Below are 26998 nucleotides of genomic sequence, written 5' to 3' on the forward strand. Positions count from 1 at the left end.
AGACCTGAAGATGAAGAAAACTTTAATTTATTTATTTATTCCACTACATCCTCTCGCAAAAAAACATTTTCCTGACCTTGTTAGACTTTGTGTGTGTTTGCCTTTGTTCGTGCTGTGTGAAATTACCCGCCTTATCTCTGCTTGTTTACCTTTTTACAAGAAATTTAAACATTTATTCTTCAAGTTATACACCTGTTATATACATTTCTTTTTTTTCCCCCTCGAAAACAAACCGATGACGTCTGTGTGTGGTCGTTACTTTTATCGACCATTTGCTTTAATGGCTTTGTTTGGCTTCGTCACATTGTTTGTTCAACTGACGCTGTTTGGAGCATAAAGACGGTGATAATGATGTGAACTTTGACTCTGGTTTAGTTATATAGATAGATAGATATAGATATGTATGGTAAACAGGGTTTCTAAGACAATAAATCACGCGCGACTCATCTTCAGCAGAGTAATGTCTTCAAATAATCGTGTGTTTGTGTCAGTCGTTGGCTGTTAATGAACGGTTAAAGAAGAGCGAGTCAAAGTCCTGATCTTAATCTGATAGAAATGTTGTGGAAAGACCTGAAGCAAGGACCTGAATCTCAGAACTGAAGCGGTTCTGTACTAAAGAATGGGCAGAAATTCCTTTAGTTATTTGCCGTTATTGCTGCACAAAGAGGTCACAGCAGATACTGAAAACAAGGGTTCACTATATGTTTGCACCTCAGTGATAATGTTATATTGGCTCATTTTCCTGAATAAACAACTCCACTTCAAGTGTAATATTTCAGTTCCCTTTGTTTGATTGAGTTCTCTTTGTCTACCTTCTGGACTTGTGTGAACATCCGCTGAAGTTTTGAGTAATTGAGTAATTTATCTACCACATGAGGATAACTCTAGACGACGGAGATGTTAGGGATTCATTTCAAAACCAGAAATCAAGTGGCTCAAAGCACAGAGAACAGAGAATAAATGAGAGGTAAATAGACTGAATGACTTAAATAATAGAGTAAATACATCCTCATTCAAAGCAAACATTTGAGTAAAAATATCCGAAGACTGCACATTTGTTTTGAGGATTGGATCAATCGACTGATCAAACAACTGGTAGCCGTGTTTTGATCCGCTGCAGGGTCCTTTCTTGGAAAAAATCATTAGTTGGTTCCTGGTATAATAAAAAGCCTCCGTGATTTTTCTGCTCCATTTTCCTCCCGCGCGACACACCCACCTCCTCTAAAGCACTGTCAAAACACACTCTTCACCATAAAGCTGTTCGAAAGTGCCACAAACAAGCCCGAGGCGTCCTCCCCTCCCGTCCGCCATCAGCTTCAGCTCGTTTATGACTTTCCTGCACGGCCCTCCAGTTCATTTAGACAGCTTCGGCTTTAACTGGGTGACCATGCGCTTCCTGACAGGTTGAATTATTCTGAATCATTTCACTTAAGGGCCCAGATGCTACCTGTCTGTTGCCCTCCGCTGAGATGGCAATTAAGGCAGCCTGGTGCCGGCTAAATGCCCCCCCCTGCTTCTGCATGAGTGGATGCGTCTCTTTATCTGCATCGCTCTGTCATGATGTCGTGTGCACCTCGCCCTCGCCGTGCCCACACCTTCGTGGCCACCGCCTCTTTTTTTTTTTTTTTTTCGCTTCCACCTGGCTCAGATGTTGTTTCAGAGTCGCCACATGATGTAGGGAGAAACTTTGCTCTGCGGCAGCTCGCTTACCAACTCGGAAAAGGAGGCTTTAGTCTTCTGATGCTCGGAGAGTTTGGCCGATTTCAGATTTAACCTTATCATGGTGAACTGGAGGAAGTGCGACCTCTTTAGTGGCCTCAACTGAAGAGATGCAGGTGACTCCCAAGGACTGCGTCGCTCTCTTCGTCTACACCTTCACCTTCCTGCTGGGCCTTCCTGCCAACCTGCTGGTCCTCTTCGTGTACGTACGCAAGGCTCGCAAACATGGCACCACGCCCAACGTCGTCTACGCCCTCAACCTGTGCGTGGCTAACCTGGCGCTCGTAGTCTGGCTGCCCGTCAAGGCGCTGGAGACGCTGCTCAGGGACTGGAGGCTTCCAGGACCCGTGTGTCCCATTTACAGCTTCTTCCTCTTCTCCTCGCTGTATGGCAGCTGCCTGTTCATCACCATTGTGACCGTGGGGCGCTACCTCAGCATTGCGTTCCCGATAATCTACAAGAGATACCGACGGGCGCGTAACTCTTGCTTCATCAGTGCTGCCTTGTGGGTGCTGGTGCTGCTGCACCTCAGCTTCGGCCTGGTGGCTGAAGGAGGGGCCAACTTTGTCTCCATCCATGACAACGTCTCGGCTTGCTACGAGCATTTCACTGAATCCCAGCTGGCTGTGCTGCTGCCTCTGCGCCTGGAGATGGCCATCGCCTTGTTCTTCGTGCCTCTGATCGTGACGTCATTTTGCACACTGTGCTGCGTCACCCTGGTGTGGCGCTCAAATTTGCCCCTGGCGGGGAAGAGGAGGGTCCTGGCTGTTGCGCTGTCCACGCTGGCTGTGTTCGTGGTGTGCTACGCACCTTACAATGCCTCTCACATCGTGGGGTTTGTGTGGCACACGAATGTCGAGTGGCGGGAGTACGCCATGCTCACGAGCTCCTGCAACGTCTTCCTGGAGCCAGTGGTCATGCTGATGCTTTCGCCGGCCGCGTCGAGGGGGGTCCTGGGGAGGATGTGCGGACGGCAGAGCCAGTTCAGCCGGAGCGAAGGGTTTCGGCATCGGTGTATTTCCACCAGAGCTGCTGCAGATGTTCGAGGAACACCGACCCCGTCTGAGAAGAGCCCGGCCAAGGCAGAGGTCACGAAAGAAAGTCAGGAGTGAGGTGAAGGAAAGATAACCACAACGAAAATCCACCAGCAGCATAGCTCCTGACGAACCAGCAAATAATTCTGTCCCTTTGGACAAAATATTTCTTGAGAAAAAACACTGTTTTTAAGTCTGACCTCAGACGTGAAATGTCGGCATGATGAAGAGTGACTCAGTTATTCCTGTGACTCTTTCACTCTGGGATTTATAGGAAGAGTTCTCAGTAAAGAGGATCTATTAGCAGCCACCGAAATCGATTACATATGGACTGAATGTCTTGTGTCTAATGCCACGAGGTCTTTTATTTTCCTTTTTAAAGAAGACAGTGACTCGGTGACCAATGGCTCCCTCTGGTGTCTCTCAAGCTGTAACAAGGGAATGACTTCTCGGCTTCAGTGGGACTTCATCTGCACAAAACAGATTATTAGTTTCAGCCGTGATGGGCTAAAATTAAATCCTGCATGTTTGTCCATTGATTGATTGATTGATTGATTGATTGGTTTCTGGAGGGACCTTCAAAATAAAGTGTGATGTTTACTAGTGCACTGTCTGGGTTGTCTTTTAAGCATCGGGACAAAACACGCTGAATAACCTGAATAACAACATGCAGATATGTAATATTGGCTCATTTTTCCTGAATAAACAAACACACAAGTATGATATTTCTGTTTCATTTGTCTGAGTTCTCTTTGTCTAATTTTTGGACTTGTTTTGAGTTATTCTTAAGCTGAAATGTAGAAAATGCTAAAAAAAAACTAAAGCTAATAGTTTATAAGACAAGTCATGGATTGGAAAGAAAGTTAAAACTAAACATTTTAAGTGTTTTTATGCAAATAAAGTGATATTAAGTGTGTTAATTGTGCAGGGTTTATATTGTAAAAGGACAATCTGGGCAAGAAGTGTGAAAAATAAATAAATAACTAATAAAGTGTAAAAAAAATGATATACGAATATTTTATTTGATATACACCTCACATACCAAGCTAATAAAACCAGCTATTTATTAAAAATACATAGTTTATTAGAAATAAAAACAAGCAAATGCATAAATTATTTTATTGGGGGATCACGTTACATAATGACATATTTAGTGAATATTTTACAGTATTTGTAAAGATAGTCAGGCAGTTTGAGGTAGCGTCAAACTGTAAACCAGTAATTAAACAATAAAATAAACTAAAACGATGCAGAGTGAGCATCAAACCCTATAAATCTACAGATTAAATAATCTGGTCCACTGTCCTCCCGTGTGTCCAAACATTAATCTTCAGTGTTCAGCCTCCACCGGTGACAGGGCTCATTTCACAGCAGATAGAAGAGCATAAACGGGCAGATGGTGGGAGAGGTGACAGATATGAGCTGACCCGAGGAGCCGCAGGAATCAGCAGAAGTCTCTGGAATATATCTTATTCTGATTGTAACAGGTAAGCCAACGTGTCTTTAGTCAGACCTCTGTCCTGCTTTCGTGTAAGATAATTCAAACTAAAGATGTTGTGACGAGGACTGATCGCTGTAAGAAAACTGATGTTTGCTCAAAAAGAGGGAAGCAGGTGACGCCCGGTTTGATCGACTCAGCAGAGGTTTGCTCACCTGTTGTAAACGTGTCTGTGCCTCATGTATCCAGCAGAACATAACCGACTGGTGGTTTTATTATGGCTTCAGGTCGTTATTAATCCTAGTCAACAACAACCTGACAGATAATCCTAATAAAAACCTTAACTCCCCGTCACCTGTCATTTAGAAATTAAGACTTGGATGAAAAGTCCTTGTTGGTAATGTCTTTTTATTATTTATTTTATTATTATTTATGTACCTGTGCCGTCAGAAAGTCATATTTTCATGTAAACCTGCAGATAATCCAATCAAAAGATGTTAAAATGGAGAACAAATATTAAATGTTTGCAGGTTTGTTCAAGTAAATCAATCTGCAGCTATTGCTCATTCGTTATAAATACGTCTGTGCCTCATGTTTTTTAGCAGAACATGAGCGACTGGTAGCTTTATTACGGTTGGAAACATGACAGCAGGTGAATTTCAAGTGGACACCACCCAAACACGATGAAACGTCTTCAAGAAACCTCATCGAGTCCAGTTAACTTTGTTTCAGCTTTGTTTTATTTAGATACGATGACCTGGATAACTGAGTTCACACGTGGCACATGACATCTAATCCAAGTGAATCCAAACTGAGTGTAAACCGCTTTAGTGTGAACTGGTTTTAACCTGACGCTGAGCATCAGAAGATCAACAAATCAAGCTTCTTTCATTCAGACTTCATTTCAAAAGCAGAGGTAAGTAAAACAAACTAAAGTAAAGATCATGTCCTGCCCTCTTGTGGACTCCACAGACACATCCAAATCTCTTTTCTCCTCTCCACCTCCTCACATCATCCAAGACCTTTCACACCAAAAAAGTACCTTTCCACCGACGTCACGCCCCGGCTCCTAAGTGGTTGCCCGGAGCTGATGTTTGGGGAACACAGAGAACAAAGAGCGCGCCCAGAACCTAATTAAATTTCCGCAATCGGAGGTGGAGATAGCAGATATTCGGGACAAGATTAAGTGCAGGGTAATGATCTGATCAAACAGTCCTGCTTCACAGGAGGCGAAGAGAGCTGCAGCCCCCGGGAGAGGAGAGGACGCAGGGATGGAGAGGCTGGACCTGCAAGGCTGACAGAAGTGAGTTCATCATCATACATTAGACTTCTCTTTATCAGCTTTTAATTGACTAAATGTATAAATATCTACTTGTTCTTTTCTATATTGGTTTGTCGGTGCAGGAGGTTTTATTCTGTCTAACAGCAAACAAAGAACTTGATAAGAAAACAGAACCACAAACTATTATCCTCCACAATGATCATCCAGTTGAATCACCACCTTTCTGACGCTGTTTCAACATAAACTGAACATCAAAAACAGTCATGAAGGAGGATTTAGTTCAAGGCTGTTATGTTAAAATACTAGTGTAACTAGTGTGCCTCATGAACTGGCAAGTGAACTTTGTAGTTTTTAACACAATAATGTGTTATCTAAACTGAGAGATATTTGAAGCAGAAGTTCTGTATCTTTACCCCTAAATGCAACCCAATCCTTTTACTGTTTGAATGTGCAAGAAATAAAATATAAGACTTTTTGTCAGGTCACAAATGCAGGACTTAAGAGGCAGGAGTAGGCGAAAAATTAACAAAAACAGCTAACAAAACCAAAAGCGCTGCTGAGGTGACAGGAAATCCAAGAACTAAAAAACAAAAATCAAAAACACTACAACGTGGCAAAATCTGTAGCGAGAACAAGACATGAAAAAACTATGACCTGGAACACTTGGCAGACAAACAGTATGACACGACAAGGAACAAAGGGGAAGGCAGGGCTATATATGACGAGACACAGGTGAAGCAAATCAAGAAACAAGACAAGGTGAAACCAATGACCGAATCAAAAGGAAAAAAAGACATGGAGTAACACAAACAGGAGATCCAGAACTTAACAAAATAAAACAGGAAACAGAACAGAAAAACTAAACACTAACCATGACTATGAAAAACCAAGAACTTAACAAAATACAATAAACAGAAACCCAAGAAACTAAACCATGACAGAAAACATGGCACTTTTACAAATAGTCATAAATCTGATCTGACGTAGGTTTCATTAGAACCCATCTTCTACGTCTCGACGCTCTACCCTCAGCGACAATGCTAAGATGTCACTTCTATATATTGTAGATTTTATTGTGTATTGCTGTTATAGCTTTTGTTGTCACGCCGCTAAAGCTTTTGTTTGTATTGCTTCCGAACCTGCAAAACTGTATTTCTATTCTGTTGTTTGTCTAGCAGTTATAATGACAGTGTAGTTTATTAGCGTTTGTTTACTGGTACTGGATGTGACTATGGTTCAGCCTCAGGGGGATGTGACTATCTGTCGAATTCAAGCTGATATTTGTTGATGGCAGCCTCATGATGGCAAACAGGAAAACACATATGCTGAACAAATATTCAGTATAATTCATCCTCTGGGGATCATGAATTTCAGTAGTATTGGATTCAGTTTGAGAGTCAGACCCACTGTCGGTCAGATGTATAATCATGTTAGTGAAAAATGAGTGGGCCGAGCATAGAGCCCTGCGGTACCTCATTTCGGTAAAGTCAATAAGGGTCTCTCGCTGTAAGTTAAAAAATATAATATAATGAATGTAAGTAAGCATTTAAACATTAGTCAGGATCAGTACTAAATATAGTGGGACCTATAATTGAACCCGTAACCCTCCTAACTTTGCATTGTTCTTTAGTGTTTTTGCCGACATGTAACAATGGCTTCCAGCTGGACTCAAACCAGGACTTTCAGCTACCAATGCACTATAGAGCTGCACTCTTTCTGACCTCTGGGTGTTAACGAAGCAGGAAACCGTCCCACCAGGTCACACATGTACACCATCCTGGTCAAATATCCTTTTTCTTTCTCAACGAGGACAGTGTTTAATCAGAGACGAGTGGTTTATTGGAGCGGAGGATAAAGCAGTTAAAAACCACATTGGCCCACATAAGCAGGAAGTACAGGAAAACACATATGGTGAACAAATAGTCAGTATAATTCATCCTCTGGGGATCATGAATTTCTGTACCAATTTCCAGCCAATCCATCCAGCCAGTTGTTGGGTTTTTCAGTGTTGACCTGATTGTGGACACTGCCGTTTTGAGCTAAGCTAGCAGCATTAGTTCTGTAATAATAATTGGTGTTAATTAGACTTGAATATTTAGATTTTTGTTGACTTGTATTTTCTTTCATCCAGCGTCTTTGAGTGTGTGTCCCTGATCTGAGCAGCCGCCATGCTGAACAGCAACCTGTTGCTTTCCGTCTACATGCTCACCTTCCTCATGGGGGTCCCCGCCAACATCCTGGCCTTCTGCACCTTCTGCCGCAAGGTGTATCGCAGGGCCGCCCCGATAGACGTCCTCCTCCTCAACCTCACCATCTCGGACCTCATTTTCTTGACTTTCCTGCCTTTTAAAATGAAGGAGGCGTACGACAACATGGCGTGGCTGCTGCCCTACGGCCTCTGTCCCTTCACTGGTTTTCTGTTCTACGTCACCATCTACAACAGCACCCTGCTGCTCACAGCTGTGAGCGTGGAGCGTTACCTTGGCGTCGCCTACCCCCTCAGGTATTCCCTCTGTCGCCGGCCTCGCTACGCTGTGATCGCCAGCGTCATGTTCTGGGTGGTGACCTCTCTGAACCTCAGCATTGTCTACATCATGCCCTATTTCCAGTGGAGCAGAGGACATGACACCAACCACAGCAATGGCAGCATCCCTGTGCCGCCTCCACCCACCTGCTACCTGAACTTCACAGAGGACGAGCTCAAGATCGTGCTGCCCGTCCGCCTGGAGCTCTTTTTCGTTCTCTTCTGCATCCCTTTCTTCATCTGCTGCTTCTGCTACGTCAACTTCATCCTCATCCTGTCCCGTCTTCCAAACATTGGCAGGCGGCGGAGGCTGCGAGCCATCGGCCTGGCGCTTGGCACGCTGATGGTATTCGCCGTCTGCTTTGGGCCTTACAACGCTTCCCACGTGGTGGGGTTTGTCCGTCAGGAGAGTCAGGAGTGGAGGAACGTGGCGCTGCTCTCCAGCACCTTCAACGCCTGCCTGGACCCGTTTATCTTCTACTTCTCCTCGGCGGCCGTCCGGAGCATGTTGAATCACTGCTTTAGGAACATCGTGGCCAAGCTGCACATCCTGAGGTGTCCTCAGCAGAAATCGTCCAAGACCGAAAAATACAAGGAAACAGCTCCTTCTTGAAAGTTTTGAGTAGTTATTCATATAAATGAGCTTTTGAAAACTGTTATTTTATTTACACATATATATGGATATTCGGATATATGGATAAATAAGAATACATTCAGTATTCAGTATTCAGACTTTCACTCTCTTAAGTACGCCTTTAAGTTTTATGTTAGCCACTAAAACAGGGTACATATTTTATATAGCGGGGTTGTTCAGAGGCCTGTAAGTGAGGGAACAGGCAACTCAGGTATCCAAGATCCTTACATCAACAATGGAAACGGATACTGGTATGTGACAAGTTCAGCTAATACTGTACGAGTTGATGAAATGAAGCAGCAGTGGATTCATTTTGAGGTTCAGCCCCAGAGAGTTGCTCATATTCAGTAGATTAGTTGACCTTTATTCTGAAATAGAGTAATTAGTATATTTGTTTAAGATAAGAAACTTTTAAAGTATCCAGGAGGAATAGAGGTTTAAAACATGTATAGGCCGATCTGTCAAGTTTTGTGCATTTAAGTTTTTAAAGTCAGTATAGAGCAACTTTTCTGACTTTTCCGACAAGTCTTGATTAAGAAGTTATACTTGGAAGTATCACTAAAGACAAGTCAAACCCTAAACAGAGCCCAGGCCTTATAAGATGATAAATTGAGTAAGAAGAATGATGTTATTTAAGAAGAAAGTAAAAAGAAGTGGGCCAAGGATAGGGCCCTGTGGCACCCCATTTCGCTAGATCCAATCAGAAATGGAAAAAGTAAGAATATGCAAATGTATGTAAGTAAAAGGGATTATTTCAAAATGTTAAATGGAACTACTTAATGTAGTTGGGTCATCCAGAGGCCTATAGGTAAGGGAACAGATCAAGAATATCAAGAATGGAAACTCTCAAAAACACGGTTTAATACTGGCATGTGACAAGTTCAGTTAAAACTTTGAGTTGTTGATAAACGGAGTTCTTTAGTGTTTTTGCCAACATGTAACAATGGTTTCTAGCTGGACTCAAACCAGGACTTTTAGCTACCAATGCACTATAGAGCTGCACTCTTTCCGAACTCTAGGTGTAAACGAAGCAGGAAACCGTCCCACCAGGTCACACATGTACACCATCCTGGTCAAATATCCTTTTTCTTTCTCAACGAGGACAGTGTTTAATCAGAGACGAGTGGTTTATTGGAGCGGAGGATAAAGCAGTTAAAAACCACATTGGTCCACATAAGCAGGAAGTACACACCACACACTGCCCTGAGTTAATATGGAGTTATGAGCGCGGCCAGGTCGGAAGTGTAAACACAGAAATTACCGCTCTGGAGGGACTTCAAACAGCGACTGATAAACGTCCTCGGGCCATTTCCTGCAAGAAATAATGAATGCGGTGCTCTTGTTCAGGTGGAGTACATGCTAATAACGTCTCCTTATGGCTTCCTGTTGCAGTTACACACAGTTTACAGCTGTTTAATCTCCATATGTCGCACCTGCAGAGTTAATGCCACATGGGAAATGCTAAATGTTGAATGTAGAGTACAATGAGGACTGCTTAGATTTATTTTGAATACATGCAGAAGTAATTACAAGTAAATATATTGTATAATCAGGAAAGTACAGTAGCTTTTGTGACTTAATATTACTCATGCATTCACGTAAAAGCAAGATTTTACTGCTGCGCTGGTTCAGTTGGAGCTCGACTCTTGTTTAGGACTCCATTAGGACTCCAACTAACACTTATTTTTTTTTTTTATTTAAGATTAATATACTGATTATTAAAGAAAACATTGATTCGTAAAAGAAAAATTTGAAAAATAAAATAAAGAATTAACTAAAATAAAAGCATCTTCACGTGAAATATTTGGGATTTAAAATAAATAAATAAATAAAAGATTACTTTCAGTTTTCTATTAATTAAAAACTTGACTGTGTTTCACGTCTATACTATAGGTTCATGTTTGATTAAATCTCAGCAAGTTGTTTGTGAAAATCTATATTTATAAAGTAATTAGCTAGATCTGTTGAAATGTAGTGAAATTGTTTTGGGGTTTTTTTTGCTGTCAGAATTTCACAGGATGAGAAATGTACCTCAAAATAAATAACTGCTGCTACAAATCTCCACGACTCAAATTCATTTTGCAGCCGGCCGAGCTAACGAGAAGCCTCACTTGGTTTAGAGAGGTTTTCCTTCTTGTTAAAAATTTAAAAAGAAAAGAGGAACTGAAGTGAAAATGCATTGATACAAGCTCACAGGTTTATACATAGAGTATTTATTCCAAAAAAATTAAATATGACAAATAAAAAGGCTCAACGTAGGATCTGGTGAGTGTTAAGACACAAAAAATATTACAGTTTGACTTCTAAAACTTCATGATCCACCAAAAAAACAAAAAACAAACAGCACATTAATATACTGTGAAACCCAAACATTATTCATCTCCTGGAGTAAGATATGCAGCCGACAACAGAGGTGTTCAAAGACTTATTTTTGTGTGGGAAATCCCGGGCACTCAACTGTAAACGTCTGAATTTCACATTAGAAAATAAAAGAAACACCGCGAAGGGGTCGGAGAAAGCCCAACAAACTGATTGCACAGGAACTTTGCTTCATTATTGCTGTCCATTTAAGAATGAACACGTTAAAATAAAAAGGAGGAGAAGAAAAAAAAAAAAAAGTGTGTTTGCAGGCAGGCTTCATGCCCCTAGTGAAGTAAATAAATAAATAATGCTACATAACAACTACTCGTTACCTACAGAGTCGTGAGTGTTCCCCTGTTTTGTTTTATTTTAGTTTTATTATATTTAGATTTATTCGCGGGGGGTGCCCGGCTGATATTTTAGGTCCTGTCGGCTCTTAGAGGATCAGTTCTGCATATTTTTTGTGTTCTTGGCATATGTCAGAGGTATCCACACACAAATACACAGTATATATACACACCTTACAGTAATCTCATGTATCAGTATAAACCAACTCATGCTTTGTTTTTATTTTTGTCAGCACCATCGGGGAAAGGCACAGTCTGTTAACGGACAAAACCGACAGTGGACACCTTCTCCTCTCGTGATTATGCAAAAAAAAAGAAAAAATATATATGTATTTTTGAGAGAAGGTGAATTTAAAGTTTTTGAGATGATAAAATAATGCGTAGGGAGGTGTTCACAGGCAGAGGAGGGTTCGTCAGATCACAACATGACGAAACAAACCTCCTCACAAGCAAACCTGCCGAGTTATTAACCTTCAGATAAAGGACTCTGTTAGAAAAAATAAGCAGTATGTGCATTATGTTAATATCTTTAAATATAAATATATCTCCACTCAGATTTAAAAGTTTAACTGTGAGGAAACAAAAGGCATCTGTCAGATTGAGCCATGCCCTCTTTAACTATCCTTCAAGTAAAACCGACTGCTGGTAATGAACAGATTTCATATTTAAAACTCCTCGGACTGTAGTCGCACATTTAAATATCTCATCAACCATAAACACGTCTTTTTAAGTGCAGTAAAATACCTTTTTGTATCTGACGACGTAGTAAATCAATGTTCTCTCATAGCAGCTATAGTTTGGTTCTGGCGTCACGTGGCGAGCTGTAAGGCCGCGAGCGTCGACTCACCCCCGAACCAGGCACGTTGGTTTGGTCCAAGAGATGAAACCTGAAGGCTTCGTCTGTGTTTAAACTAAACGGTTAACCCAAGACGGCGAGATGCGTCTTCCTAAAAACAACAGCACCGCGACTCATGATCGGCTCAAGGCAGAAAACATTATTGCATAACGACACGCTGCTTCCTCCGAGTCAGGAAGATATTTGTAGAGAGCTGCAACAGCGATTAAAGTCGATTAAAGTCGTTTCTTTTCTGTGTTGTACGGTAGTAAAAACAGATTTTTGAGGTTTTTATAGACAAATTGTTGAGAAAATATGAGATTTGTTGCAGCGCAGTTTCAAAATTCAGAAGAGTGTAAACAGCGAATCCTCAGAGGACACTGATCCAAGTATTAATCTGTTAATGCCTGCTCTGATATTCACACATATATAAATATATTTAAATATAGCTGCATCATAAAGAGTTCACACAAACAGAAGAGGATCTGGGCCACTGTAAAAAAAAATAATAATAATAATAAAATGTGAATTGAGTCAGAACTGTGTGAAATATTTAACTCCTAGTTTCATTGTGAAAAATGTAAGAACTCTGAGGTTACAGACAAAATTTTTAGAGAAAATCTGATAAAAAAACCAAAAACAAATCTGAACTCAGACTTTCTCTGACTTCAGTCCTCTGAATTCAAGTCAAATTTGTACAAGAGTCCTGACTTTATGGAGAAAGAAGTAGAAATTCTGAGAAAAATAAAATACTTCTTATATTAAAGTCACAATTGGGACAAAGGATCAAAACTATGATAGAAAAAAAATAATCTGAATTCTTGTAAAAGTCAGACTTTATCTCAGGATGAGGTCAGAACAAAATCAAAGATTAAACTAAAATAAAAATGAACTAAAATCTCAGAAATTTGACTTTTCTCAGAATTCTGAGAAAAGTCGAATTTCCTCATAATTCTGAGAAAAGTCGAGAAATTCTGAGAAAAGTCGAATTTCCTCAGAATTCTGAGAAAAGTCGACTTTTCTCAAAATTCGGAGAAAAGTCGACTTTCTGAGATTTGAGTTCATTTTTATTTTTATTTTATTTTTACAGCAGCCCTAATCCTTCTCCATAGACCAGACAAGATGTGTGTGTTAACGTTCTGTTTTCTCAAAAACTCCAAAACTACATCCACTTATAAAAATATCTACCAATGTTGATGACTGGTTATTGATCAGAAAAACAATAAATGGAAACTTTAGCTTGTAATCAGACCGAGGTGTGAACAAATATATTAATTGTTGGTATAATTTTGAGGTATAACGCCGTTGTATAAACGTTTCATTATTTGTGATCAGGAGGAAACAAACGTTAAACCCACACAAGCAGTGAGACCGACTCCAGTCTCGTGCGCTGTCCGGCCTCGAGTGTAAATTTTACTGAACGCATCAACAGAAGCACCCAAACCGACCTGCAATTAAAAACCTCCCATTCTACCAGCTGTTGGCTTTCTAACCACATCAGGCACTTTGTTTAATCTCTTACGCACATTCCTGAATCCTACTTCACTTGACAAAACTTCCTCGAATACTCGTCGAAAACATTCGAACCCGTGCTCCCGGCATTAACGCCTTATTGCACCAGAGGACTTCTTCACAAATAACTTGATTGGTTTCAAATGTGAAAACTGGGGAGAAAACAATAAAATCAAAGGGTTTGTGGTCGTCAAAACAGGTGAGCCGTCCTCTCTATGTGCAGTATTGCTCAAAAATGAATGTTAATATAAGCTAAAAATAAAATAAATAGCACGGGGGATAAAACCCTGTTTGGTTTAACACTCTGTACCAATCTGAGCTGAAAGAGCTTTTCGTGGCAGTTCTCATTATGCACCTCGCCTCACAGTGAGGCAACAAGCGATGCATGCTGCCTCAAAAAACGGCTGAACGTGGCTTTGTTTAATTAATTTTTAAAAAAGAGAAAAGATTTCATTCAGTTCATTCAGTGTCTGTGTTGGTAGAGTGCAGGGTTACTTCCTCCTGCCTGGCTGACGGACCGTGAGGAGCCAGTGGCGTTAAGGGGGAACAGAAGAGTAACCTCTAAGGCAACACGCCATTTTGAGAACGAAGCTAACACGCATTTGATCAAAGAGAAACGACACGTACACGATCTAAAAGGCCAAGAACACACAAACAAACATGTAAAACCGTCTACGATACAAACCAGCAGCAGCATTTAGGCTCAGCGTGAGGCTTACTGGCTGCTCCGCCATTCTTTCAACACACGCACACACACAAAAAAAAAATAATAATAAATAAAACCAGCGAAAATAAAAGCGTCTGTCAAAACTCCTCTCTGACGTTCTTACGCAGCTGCTGCAGTTGACTTCCACGGACCGAGGCTGCACCGACGTGGCGGCCCGATGGAAGTCGGACACTAAGACTGGCTGTGTGGCTGGGAGAGGGTGGAGGCGGAGGCGTTCAGGCGGAGGCGTTCAGGCGAAGTACATGGTCCTCAGTGTGTCGTGGTGGATCTGAACGGCCTTGGCCAGCGACGTTGGGTCCCTGCCGTTACTCTGCCCTGAGACGTGGCTGCCCTCCGCACTGTGGCAACGAAGAACAACAAGAGTAAGACGTACGGACATTAAGTAAAACCTTAATTAACATTAATCTCTGTAAACAAAACTGGATTTGTGACTCTCTGCTTTGTTTTATGGTTGTTCAAGTCCTCTGTTGGGATGTAAGAGTACTTTGAGATATTTCATCTGGTTTTCACTGCAGCTAATTATCCGTTACTCCTTACGTGTCCTTAAATGTAACACGGGTTTCACATTAATTAACGTCCCAACAGTCCTGCTTCTGCTTCTGCTACATTACCAAATCAGTACGTCACAAATAAAACCTCCTCCCCACCTGTCGTGCTCTTTGTCGACCAGGTGGTAGCGAGCGCGGAAGGCCACCAGGTGGGCGTAGTAGGCCGGTGCCGGGATGGAGACGGAGCGGGTGCAGCGGACGTAGGTGTGGCACAGCTGGTAGGTTAAGAGCTGGAACTCGTCGGCGGTGAAGCAGTTGTCGTCCCACAGCACGTGGTAGTGGGAAGGCCGACTCGTTCCCTGGAGGGAGGGAGGGAGGGAGGAGGAGGAGAGAGGAGTTAATCGCACCCGAGAGGAGGCAGCTCCATGGAGAGAGAGCAAACAATGAGCGGCTAAAATTAGGTGAAGCAGGGAGCTCCAGGTTTCCCTTCTCCAACGGCTGCTGGTGTCAGCCGCGTAATATATAGCACAACATACTGTAAAGCTGAATTATTTGCAAGTATTGACTTAAATGATTTCACCTATACAGCAAAAGGCCAAATTTAAAGTCTCACCTGGATTCCAGCGTGACTGCAGAGGTAAAAGTCAAACTCGTAGGGGTGAGTGATGTCTGTGTCCACCGTGGTGCCGGCAGGAATGTTTCCACTTCGTCCAACCTGGAGGAGAACCACAACCAGTGAAGATCCAAACATCAAATCCTTCTTCAGCGTCCTTTCCCTTCTTCTAGACACCGACTCATTCATTTTAACCACAAACAAACAAGTGTTGCTCACCCGCTCGTTGCGGTCTGCACAGAAGAGGCGCGTGTGGTGGCGCTTCTGTACGACGATGTAGGTGATCCCCGGCTGGTATTCCTTCTCCAGACTGATGCACGCCTCCCTGATAGCCAGCAGCTCATAGTAAAGCACCTACACACAAACACACAAATACACAGTTAGTATTCATTTATTCGTTTAAATTATCACTTTTACTTCAGCTTGAGTGGGAGAATATCAGGTCAAAGTCAGTGAGGCCTTGCAGCAAAGAGAGCAAATTTAGTACTCTGACTCTCATGCTGTTGTATTGATTAGTAGTGTTCTTATAATGGAAATAAGTGATGTTTTAATTTATGTTAAGTATAAAAGTGTCTAACTACATGTATACTAGTTTGAGGACTCCACATACGTCAAACAAAACTGTAGCTTCTGTGATGTTTTTGATCTTTCTCACGCTGGAACAAATTTTGTTGGGATCATCTTGCTAAACGAGACGGCAGTGATGTTTCTAACGCAGGAATTGGCACATATTTTAAGACAGAGGTCTTCAACAGGTGGTCCGCAGACCCTAGGGGGTCTGCCAAGGTACTGCAGGGTTTTTTTTCCCATAAATTTAAATGTCATATACATTCCCCGCTCCATCTCTCCATCAGTTTGGGGGTCCTTGTCCTGGAAAACGTTGAAGACCCCTGTTTTAAGATAATCAATCTGAGGATTTTATGAATTGATATCGGATCCATCAAATCAAGACTGGTTAGAATTGGGAGATCTACTTTTAAACTCGATCCTAACAGGAGGTTTTGAATATTTTGAGTGTAGAGAAGCTGACTGACGATTGAAACATTAAAACAAAGACTTCAAAACATGTTAACTCACCTATGTGGTCAAATAATCCAACTAAACAGATGTGTGAAGTGTTCAAGACCTCACGAAAACGTAAAGACAATGGAGATCGGTCGTTACCTGTCTAAATTGGCCCTCTGACACTCCGTCCCTGTAGAAAATGATCCTGGTCGGCTTGTAGCGGGTCGACTTGTAGAACTGGATTAAAAGCTCTCGCACCATAGAAGCCAAGTCCTGGATGACCTCCTGTCTGGGCCTCTGAACCCGCACTGTAGCGCAGTACCTGCTGGGATGCGCATCCATACTGCCCACCACCTGGAGAAGAAACAGAGTGTGCATTGCAGGTGAAACAGTGTGCGGTGCCGTTAGTTCTGAGCATTTCAGACGGAGATACATGTGAAATTTTTAATGTAGCTTCAGTGGCCTTAAAAGAACCGGTTGTCATCTCACCGCTGCAATTGAAGGCTTTTTCCCATCTCCTGCTGGAGGATGAGTGACATCAGCGCCGAGGAAGATGACAGGCTGCTGGAAAACAGACGGTCTGGGTGGAAGAGGAGGCAAAAAAAAAAAACATCAACCAGTCTGCCATAAAGTGACACGGTTAACAATCTTTCTCATTGACAGGAGAAAGTCAAAAAGCATCAGGAAATCTATTTATTTTACCGTTGGTGTGGAACCAGGATGTTGTTGATGCCTCCCAGTTTGACGTTGATCTTGAGGCAGAGGTTGGAGAGGGTCTGAGGGGACGTCTTCACCACGTTCTTCACCTGCACGCACTGGGTGGCCATGCCCAGGAGTGTGTCTCCCACCCGCTTCACCTCCGCTGTAAATCAGAGATTGGATTTTCTTTAATTCTAGATTCACGGTTATGTTTTTGTCTTTCTACAGGATAGTAGTTGGTTTAGAGGTGTTGAAACTGAGTATTTAGAAATGAGGTTTGTACCATAGACGGGTGTTTTTCCGGGCAGGATCACGATGATGAGCTGCAGCCCAGCGTAGGTGTTCTTCAGGTGTCTGAACATGGGCTCCACGCTGTCGGCTCCCTGGGCGTATTTACAGAAACATGGCTGGCCTTGGATTGGCATCCCAGCATCCTTTGAGATCTTCCGCAGCTGGTCAGTGAAGCTCCTGAGTGGAAAAATAATGTGTACGCAGTTTAATGAACTAGTATGACTCTCAAGATGAAGACAAACATCTTCATCTTCAAACACTCACGACGCATGGTAATATAAGGTCTAAAGAGGGCTTGACAAATACTCCAACTGTATTTTCGATATGTATAATTACACTAAAAATAAAACGTATGTTAGTCTTGTAAATCTGAAAATATTGCTGCACCGTTTCTGTCATTAACAAGTATCTAAACTGAGCGGCAACAAACAATTTTCCTGAGCTCACTTGAGGATCTCTTCTCTGCACTGCCTCTGGGTGGCGAAGCAGGCGATGGCCCACATCTTGATCTCCACTCCGGTGTGGAACTGTTTCCCCCTCATGTCCCACACGCCGTGACTGGGTGTGGCCACCGTGCGGTTCTGCAACGACAGTGCAGGGTTGATCTGCTGGGGCTGGCAGGCGCACAGACACGTACAACAACAACAACAACAACGAGAAAAACAACATGGACAGACGGAGAATGTATGGATTCAAAGAGTCAAAGGATTCAGGCAGGCAGTGGGAGCTCAGTGACAGATTGATCAGCTGAACTGAACTGAATTAATTAATCATTAATAGTCATTTGCTTGTGATAATGTGACATGCTTTACGATAGCCATGCAAAAGTGAAAAACCTCATTAAAAAGGCGCACTGAAGGCAAATCAAACATGAAAACAGGGTTTCCCCACAATAAAATAGTTAAAAGTACAGGAATTATTAAAGAAACAGGACACGTTAAAGGTGCTAAATACTTTTTAACCACTGTCAAAGATTAGGATCAATCATTTATCATCTCAACAAGAGGAAACCCCCGCTGTCTCAAACACACACAGACATACATGCTGAATGACACACATGCGTATGGAAGGTGATTTAAAGGAGAAGGTACCATAAAGGGTTCAGAGCTCACCCTGCCGCCATATTGCAGCATGGGGGCCGGCAGGACGCGGCCCGTCACCTGAGCCATCTCGTCTCGCACTCGGAACTGGAACTCCTGGACGAACGGGTCGGCCTCGTAGTTGGCGCTCCGTACCTGAGAGGACAGAAAATTTATTTTTTTCAACCGAAGAGCGAAGAGGAAAAAACGAGCTTCGTGTTGTTGTTGTTGCTGACGGGATACTCACCAGCCTGCTGATCTCCTCCTGTCTGTCTGGGGCAGAGCGGGCTGTCGCTTTGATCATGGTTGACGTCTGGTTATCTGTTAGTTTCTTGATGCAGCGTTGGCCCGCAACGATGTTACACACCTAAATAAATAAACGAAGTAGGTTAATCCAGCCCCTAAAACAACCTGTTAAACACTGAGCTTAATATTCTTTATTGCATTTCTATAACTAGGGGTGATTGGGTTTTACCTTAAACAAATATGTAAACAAATGGCACACAGAGATGCAGGAAATTTAACATTTTGTAACTGTGTCAACCTCATTCATGCTGTGACTACAACTTGGGACAAGATTTATTTTCCTGCATGACTGTGAGCTTAAGGAACAACAGGGTGAATGTTCTGCAGTGGCCGGGTTGAAGCCCAGACCCGAATCCAATAGAGAATTCGTAGGTGGGCTTGAAAATTGCCATTTGCACCTGATTTGTAAAGAATGACTGAGCCTGACGAAGACTTAAAGGTTCATCTACTAAATACTGAAGTGGTGAATACTGATGCAATCATCTATCTATAGAAACCAGTCTTTAATTTTATCTATAAAGAGTTTTTTTCTCATTTATACAAGCACTAAAAGGGGGGAGATATCCAAGGAGATGAATAACACAAAGTGCATTTTGAGTAAAAGAATAAATAAATGAGGAAGCTGGAATAATTTCACGTCGGAAACAGGCGGTCACCAGCAGTCCTCACCTCCAGGGGCAGGTAGGTGTGTTTCTGTTCCTGGCCCACCTGCAGACAAGGCAGGTGGGGGTATTTCAGCTGCAGACTGTACTTCTCTCTGAAGTACTGAGCCACCGTGCGTTCGACCGTCTGACCGTTCTCGAGCTGCAGTGGAAATCTGCAAACGAGAAGAATCTCTTTATTACTGCAAGCCAGCAACAGCTTCGACTGTGGGTTAACGGCTGCTTGGGTGCGATGTGGAAACATACGTCTGGAGGCTGGCCGGGCGCCGCGTCACATTGCAGACTCTGTACTTCCTACGCATGGTTCCGCAGTGTGTCACTTCAACTTTAAGACCTGTGAAGATGTGACGTGAATCACTCAAAACACGCTGAACGTCTGATATTAAGCCGACGGCTACAATCCTCACACAGCTAGAGGAGCTTACTGCAGCGCAAATGAGTTCAGCCAGAGGCGAAACAATCTGCCACTGCTCAGTGACATACCTTTGATCTCTTTGGTGAACTTGACCCTGTGGGAGTCGGTGAGAGGGCGCGGCTGCTCGTCGATGTTGTGAATGTCCAGCACCTCACACATGAACTGAATGACTGGCTGGGCTTTGTAGAAAGCTGTGGCTGAAACTGAAATAACACAGGATAGGGTAGTACAGTGAGAGGATGATGCAAAAACAACAGCTGTGAACACACGTGTTGCTTCACACAAACAACAAACACGATCAACACGAGTTTAAGTGGAGGAGGTTAACTGACAATGAAGCAGAAATTGTTTTACAGGTCTAAGAGTATGCCGGGCCGTCACTACATTTCTGGTTAGAGTCTGTTGACAAGATTTAAGGCCTGGTCAAACCAAACAGAAATCAACAAACTACTGGCAATAAAGGCAGAACGTGATGATGTCTCACCTCCAACTAGAAATCAACTTGATCTCTATGCGGTGTACACTTAAACACAGCAGAAAGATTACTGACAACAGCCAGCTGGCACTTGCGCTCTGCACCAGCGTGAAAGGAAATAACTCTTCATACCAGCAGTAGTTTGTATTCATAATTTACAGGAAGAGCTACATTTAACCAGGAGGCTAGGAAACTTGGAACATCTCCTGATATATGCTGATCAGTTGGACAACATTTTATTCATTCTAGATGATCCTAGCTCTGCCTCGTCTCTTGTCTTCATGCCATGCTAACAAACTGCTGTAGCTTCGTGTTCATTTTTATGTTTGTCTTGCCATTCCTTTAAATGTCTCCGATTTAATATTTATAACTCACCATCAATATTGAGCATCATCTTCCACATGGCCGGCCGCACAGACTGATGGAAGCCAAACCAAACCTCTCTTCCTCCGCCGAGTGGATGGTCGTAGCCCTCGGGGGAGGAAAAGAAGGACCGTCCAACAGGGGTGTACCTGAGTAAGGTTCAGAGAGGACAAACACAAACGTTAGCAGAGAAATAAAACTCTACCATGAGCTGGGAGTTACATTTCCTCTGAGGTTCACCGGGTGCAGCGTAACACAAGTGCTGAGTTTAAACCACGGCAGGTTTTTGTTCACGTTACTGAGAGCTATTTTGGTAAGTGGACACATCCCAGTGACGTAAAAAGCTGCTTTTAATCCACATCTCCATGCTGAATGCAAACCCCACCTGTAGGGTTGTAGGGGAAACAAACGGACCTGGGAAATTGCACCAACAGAGCAGCTGAATTGCTGCATAACAAATTAAAGGGGCTGTAAAGTATCTGCCGGATGCAGGTATCCTTGGATCATATTTCATGAATTAGGAAGTAACCAGCAAGAAATGCATCGCTCATGCTTAATTAAGAAACATTTAGATAGAAAGCTTTACCCTTACCGTTCAGTCACTGAGAATCAAAATGTGGTGAAGTCCCGTTTGTGTGTAAAACAGATTTCTATACAGAAGAGAAAAGGGGTAACTCACTTCATGGAGGGCAGATGTCGAAGGACGACGTCCACGGCGTGAACGGGGTTAGTGCTCAGGGGTTTATCCAGGTCCAGCGGCTCGGGAACGCCTCGCCCCGTCAAGACTTCGTGCAGCATGTGCCAGCTGACCAGCGACACAAACCTAATGGTGACTTTAAACGGGCGGTCCTTCCCACCTTCTCCTGGCAGGGTGACATCCAGATCAACCTGAAGATGAGGGGGAAGGCAAAGGGGACTATTGAGGCCTACTGGTCGATGAAATCAAATAAGTCTCAGTCGTTAACGTCAAAAAAAAACTTGAAAATTACCCCACTAGCTGCGACGGGTAGTGGGTTCGCGGTGTAGAGGCTTTTCTTCCCATCGTAAACCGGCAGGCTGTCACCGAAGATGGTCACCTTGAAATGCTGCACCATGGAGTCCACCACCTCCCTGGAAATAAAAACACAGACAATGAAAAGAGTTCGCGGATAAATAAGCTAAACGACTAAGTTCAGTTTTAGGTCTTTTCCTGTTACCTGTTGACCCGCCGAGGACATTTATCCGGCTTGATGTCCACCTCGTACAGGTAGACGTCAATCTTGGGGATTTCCACCTGGAAGCAGTTGGCCAGGAGCTTGATGGGCTTTCCAATGGTGCCATAGCCAGGTCGCCGTGGCAACGAAAACAGGGCTTGGGCTCCAACGGCTCCTAGTAAGAAAAATCTATCTATAAATCAAGAAGCGTCTGTGTGTCTGTCGTCTGTCTGTCTGTGGCACGCATATCTCGCGAACCGTTGGCCCGGTTGATTTGAAACTGGGCAGGTGCCTCGCTACGGGCACGAAGATGTGCACTGCTAAGTTTGACGTTGTTTGGATAAGAAATGTAAAATATATCGGTAAAATAGGTTTTCTCCGCTCTAATATTTCCACTACTCCGGTTGCCATGGCATCAAAAACAGCCACTTTCAGAAATTCACCAAAAACGGAGAGGAAGAGGCGGAGCATGCGCACAAATCTTGAGCACTGTTTACAAATCGGCTTTAGAAGAAACCAAACTCAAGGAGAAATGATATTTTGCCCTGGTAACCCTAATAGGCTCAATATCTTCTCCAGCAGGAAAACTAGCAAGTAGTCCGCCATCTATCTATAAATCAAGAAGCGTCTGTGTGTCTGTCTGTGGCACGCATATCTCGCGAACCGTTGGCCCGATTGATTTGAAACTGGGCAGGTGCCTCGCTACGGGCACGAAGATGTGCACTGCTAAGTTTGACGTTGTTTGGATAAGAAATGTAAAATATATCGGTAAAATAGGTTTTCTCCGCTCTAATATTTCCACTAATCCTCATACACAGCACCTGTAGGCTCCCACTATAGGAATACATACTTCCGACGGGCACTGCACTAGTTAAATTAAAGAAAAGTCAGCATAACTGGCACATAATCCTGCAAAATCTATAAAAACAACCAATCAGCGACCGTGTCAAGTTCTGAAATATCTATGTCCCCCAAATCAGCTAAAACTAAACATGAAGCTGTCGGAAGGATTGAGGTGCACCGCTGAGAGCAAGCTAAGAGCTTTGAGAAAAAAAAAAAAAAAAAAAAAAGAAGACAAACTGCAGGAAGGAAGTGGTTAATAAGGAGGAAAGTCTGAGCCGGGACTGTACATAGTCAGGGATGTTAAACATTGCCTCATATTAAACCGACAAAAACTGAAACAAACGGGGCCAACGGCGTCCGTCCCTTACATCAATCTGATAATGGCCGTGTTAAAGGTTACAGAGCCGGGTGACATTTTGAGATAAAGACCAGCTTTGGCGGTCGAGGATTTCTCTTGACTGACGTGGCCTTTGCCAGACAGAAGGAGAAGTGGGCGAGCGGCGCGGCACGGCACGGCACGGCACGGCACGGCAACACTAATTTGACATCAATTATCATAAATGCCAAACTGGAAAGTACTCGTGAAAAGAAAAAAGAAAAGGCTGACATCAGACAACCACACAATTTCCACAAATGTGACTCAGAGGATCCACTACACAGAGGCTCACAATGACCAACATGACATAAAGTCTTTTATACGCACACGCACACACACACAGCTGGAAAAACCAGCTGCACAAAGTGAGTGAAAGTAATGATGAGGCAGAGCAGCTGCATCAGGTCGTGACCCTGAACACGTCGTCGACATTCACTAAAAAAGACTGCACTTTTTCTGCCGATGCGTCCCCCAGGTCGCTTCCTCCTCCTCCTCCTCCTCCCCTGTGCGGTTCCCATGGTGACGGCACCCGTGTTGCTACGGTTTCTCCATGGCAACTAAACGCACGCTGATAAGAGGAAGGGGGGAAAAAAAACAGGCGCGCACGCACAGATTTCGACTCATTTATCTTGGCGCACAAAAAAAAACTCTTGACGTCGTGAAGGATTATGGAAAACATCCTGAGGTCCAGAGGACAGAAAGCGACAGTTAATGCACAAAGATCTGCTACAGCCCGAGCAACAATTAATGACCACTTATCAGGCGGCTTCATCGTACGCATGCACCACACAACCCGGTCGCAGCCCACACAGGCCTGACATTCAACCCACACTCCTTTAATGAGTACTCCATAGATATAATAACGTCACTCCGCTAAAGCTGGAAACTAAAACAAACCTTCAAGAACATTAATCTATTAATACTCATGCTGTGTAGGCTGAAAAACTTCAGTTCTGATAATAGTTAAACGTTAAGAATTCATAAAAATGCCAAATGTGAAATGCTAAATAATGAGCTAACAATTCTGAATAAATCAAAATAAAGTAAGTCGACCATAACACAATCAGAATTACTTATTTGTTGCAATTATGTAAACATAAAAATTATTTGGATTTATTATTATAAATTTAATATACTGCTGGATTTTGGATCGGTTCTAAAGGCAAAAAAACAATGTTTAGTTTTCTGTGTAATCTGTGGGTTTGGGAATCTGCTGGTTAACAATGTTTTCTGATCAATAAACAAAAAATGCACAGATTAATCTATAAAGACACAGAATAAACCGTTTGCTGTGTCATAAATAAAGTGGAGAAGGAGGGTTAGAGCCCAACTCCGAGGCTCTGGGAGTTTCAAAACACAAATCCAGGGCCAATCTCGAGTAATTTACGTCTCGGTCTCACTTCAGTAAATAATGTACACTTTGCCCCAAACACGTCCTAAAATCTTAACAGCTTCAATAAGAGGAGGACTGGCCTGGTTGAATAAGATGTTTTCCTGCTGGGCTTGCAGCTAGATTTAAAAAAAATATTAACTTTCTTAATTCCCAAGCTGTTAAACAATTAATTGCTCCTTCCACCTTTTATATTCTGTCTGTGTTTGAGTTGACAGCCTGTTATAGTTTAAGTTAGTGGAGTAAACCCAGTCAGTAGGTATTAAATTATCCTCAAAGTCATATATCAGTGAGGGAATAAAGTATTGAGTATTTTAAGTTTTTCTCTTAAGTAATTTTAATTATTTATCAGTTAAACCAAACTAAACTGTTAATAAGGCCGTAAATTAAACATATCTGAGTTTTTAATATTTAGCCAGAAACAATATGCTATTTAAAGAAACCCCTTTGTGGATATAAACACATTTAAAGAAGTAGAAGTAGAAGAAGAAGACAGAAGGACAAATCTTTTAACCGACATGTCGGCGGGAAATTAAAACAAATTCAGCGATTATGAGGCAAAAAAAAAAAAAAAAGAAGAAGAAGAACAAGACAAAGAATACGAAGAAAGAAAGCAACGACCGACACATTATCTGATGATTAAAATAAACTTGACTGAAAAGCAGAACAAGTTAGCGGGTGAGAAGAAGAAGACGCAGAAGAAGAAGAAATAATAGAACAACAACAACAACAGAAGAAGAAGAAGAAATGTAAGTGACAGCTGATAATAAAAATGAACTCAAGAGGAAATAAACTTGACACCAGAGATTTGTAAAGGGTATGAAAACGCTCCCTGTAAGCTGGTAATAACTAGATTAAATGATTTCAGATTTCTACTTTTACGTTAATCTCTGACAAAGCTCGGTTTATGTACACTCATACTGTGAAATGGCAGGGTGGTGGTGGAGGAAGCGTGCGTCACTGAACCACTATAATTTCCTCCCAATCCAAACGACATCAATAATGTATGACAAGCATATTAAATTAACTTTATTCCAAATCCCAGCTGATTAATAATCAATACAGCCACTGAACAATGAGGCAGTACTCAGAGTAGTAACTATGGCTGTCGTTCAGATGGACAAAGACCCACCAGGACCCAGCCTCTCAGGCTTCATGCTCACCTGACGGGATCACCACCACCTGCCTTTGACAACCGGCTCAAGAATGACGCAGACAGCCACAGAAACCTGCGAGACTGGTTTAGCGGCAAACGCGCACACCGAGGCGCAAAAAAAGTGACCAGTGAATGCAGCTGAGAACCGGACACACAAAAAAAAAAATGCACCTGTCCGATGGAGGATTAAAAACCACGACAGCTACTTTTAACCGCTGTTTAACCAACTTAATTCAGCCAACACCTCCCTAATTGGTTTTCTTAATTCCCAATCAACGGGGCCAGCCTTGTGGGGAGTCTCAAATTAACTTAGCAGCACCTGAACACCACATTAGCTCGGCCGTTAGTCTGGAGCTCCCACCTGTTGTTCCGATTTCCATTCATGAGGTCTCTGTCCGGATGACCCGGCACCCTGTGAGCAATTATCCCCGCGTAGATTAAAACTTTCCCCCCGCCGATAGACCGGTCCTAGGCGCAGCAGGTCCCCGCTCCTTGCCCACTTTTCCCCGGCTTCCTTCGCTGATATGGGCCGCTTTGGGGTACCCCCCGTCACCGGCCGCTGGAAGTCTTCTCCCCCGACGCTGACAGCTAAAAGTTGAGCAAATTATCCGAGCTTCCGCTCCTTGACCTTCTTTCCACTGTTCCTGAAATAAAAAAAACGGCGTTATTAACACGTTTGGAAATGTTTGCGGGAGTTTTAGACACGAAGTTATTCGCTGACAGCGTTTAGCGGCGGAGGGTAAGCTAACAGCGTTCGTTAGCTTTAGCCACCGACAACTAGCGACCAACGGCCAACTCAAGACTTGACATGAATATTTACCCGGTCGGCGGTTGAATTCGTTGTCCCGCGGGGTTAACGCTGACAATTCGGCTTTAGTCTTTAATCAAACGAGTAATGTCGGCTCCACTGGGCCGGCGTCCGCTTCAGTTTCGGCGAGAAACCGGTCTGAAGTCTCAGCTCTTACGCCGCCCTCTCTGTCACTGAGCGGAAAGTTAACGAGAACCGGAAACGGCAACTTCCGGAGCACCCCTTCAAAACAAAAGCATAATTAGACGAAACGCGTATGTTTTCTTTTATCGTTATATTGCGGTTATTCGTGCTCCAACAATCACTTTCAATACTTTTTTGTATTTTAATCAAGTAGCTTTTAAATTCAACAATTTTACTTGCTCGCCGTTTCTACCACTTTTAATTAATTTGGAATATTTTTTGCGTCAACAGTTTCCAATT

The 26998-nt window shown here is 42.9% G+C and overlaps 3 protein-coding genes across 5 annotated transcripts; 2 read left to right on the plus strand and 1 right to left on the minus strand.

Annotated features, from left to right (window-relative positions):
- Positions 1-1826: 1826 nt before the first annotated feature.
- LOC311500900 (free fatty acid receptor 3) lies at positions 1827-2831 on the plus strand (the record flags this gene model as incomplete). The annotated part of the gene is made up of 1 exon (XM_084562532.1): positions 1827-2831. The coding sequence occupies exon 1, from the start codon at positions 1830-1832 to the stop codon at positions 2829-2831; it is 1002 nt and encodes a 333-aa protein (XP_084418658.1). The 5' UTR covers positions 1827-1829.
- A 2628-nt stretch (positions 2832-5459) lies between these two features.
- On the plus strand, positions 5460-8668 carry LOC311501232 (free fatty acid receptor 3-like). The gene is made up of 2 exons (XM_084562950.1): positions 5460-5494; positions 7605-8668. Exon 2 carries the CDS (start codon positions 7642-7644, stop codon positions 8608-8610), a length of 969 nt encoding a protein of 322 aa, XP_084419076.1. The 5' UTR covers positions 5460-5494; positions 7605-7641; the 3' UTR covers positions 8611-8668.
- Positions 8669-10830: 2162 nt separating this feature from the next.
- On the minus strand, positions 10831-26816 carry ago3b (argonaute RISC catalytic component 3b). Of its 3 annotated transcripts, none has more exons than XM_084563139.1 (20): positions 26588-26816; positions 26129-26411; positions 22006-22177; positions 21799-21919; positions 21489-21697; positions 20822-20958; positions 20040-20174; positions 19803-19890; positions 19564-19711; positions 18836-18955; positions 18622-18744; positions 17957-18090; positions 17502-17686; positions 17222-17381; positions 17009-17099; positions 16679-16873; positions 15734-15868; positions 15515-15616; positions 15061-15260; positions 10831-14751 (listed from the first exon to the last, which is right to left on the minus strand). In XM_084563139.1, exons 2-20 carry the CDS (start codon positions 26145-26147, stop codon positions 14643-14645), a joined length of 2583 nt encoding a protein of 860 aa, XP_084419265.1. In that variant the 5' UTR covers positions 26148-26411; positions 26588-26816; the 3' UTR covers positions 10831-14642. The 3 variants fall into 3 exon arrangements, with proteins under 3 accessions (XP_084419265.1, XP_084419263.1, XP_084419264.1); XM_084563137.1 differs by having other exon boundaries at positions 18601-18744; XM_084563138.1 differs by having other exon boundaries at positions 18601-18744; positions 26129-26816.
- Positions 26817-26998: the final 182 nt, after the last annotated feature.

The sequence above is a fragment of the Chelon labrosus genome (assembly GCF_963514085.1).
Source record: "Chelon labrosus genome assembly, chromosome: 16".
Taxonomy (NCBI): Eukaryota; Metazoa; Chordata; class Actinopteri; order Mugiliformes; family Mugilidae; genus Chelon; species Chelon labrosus.

Coding starts and splice junctions, on each gene's coding strand:
- ago3b (XM_084563137.1), bottom strand. Junction 20,959..21,488: donor CGACATCTGCCCTCCATGAA/GTGAGTTACCCC, acceptor AACCTTACTCAG/GTACACCCCTGTTGGACGGT. Junction 18,956..19,563: donor ACACCTACCTGCCCCTGGAG/GTGAGGACTGCT, acceptor TTATTTATTTAG/GTGTGTAACATCGTTGCGGG.
- LOC311501232 (XM_084562950.1), top strand. CDS start 7,642: ATGCTGAACAGCAACCTGTTGCTTTCCGTCTACATGCTCACCTTCCTC.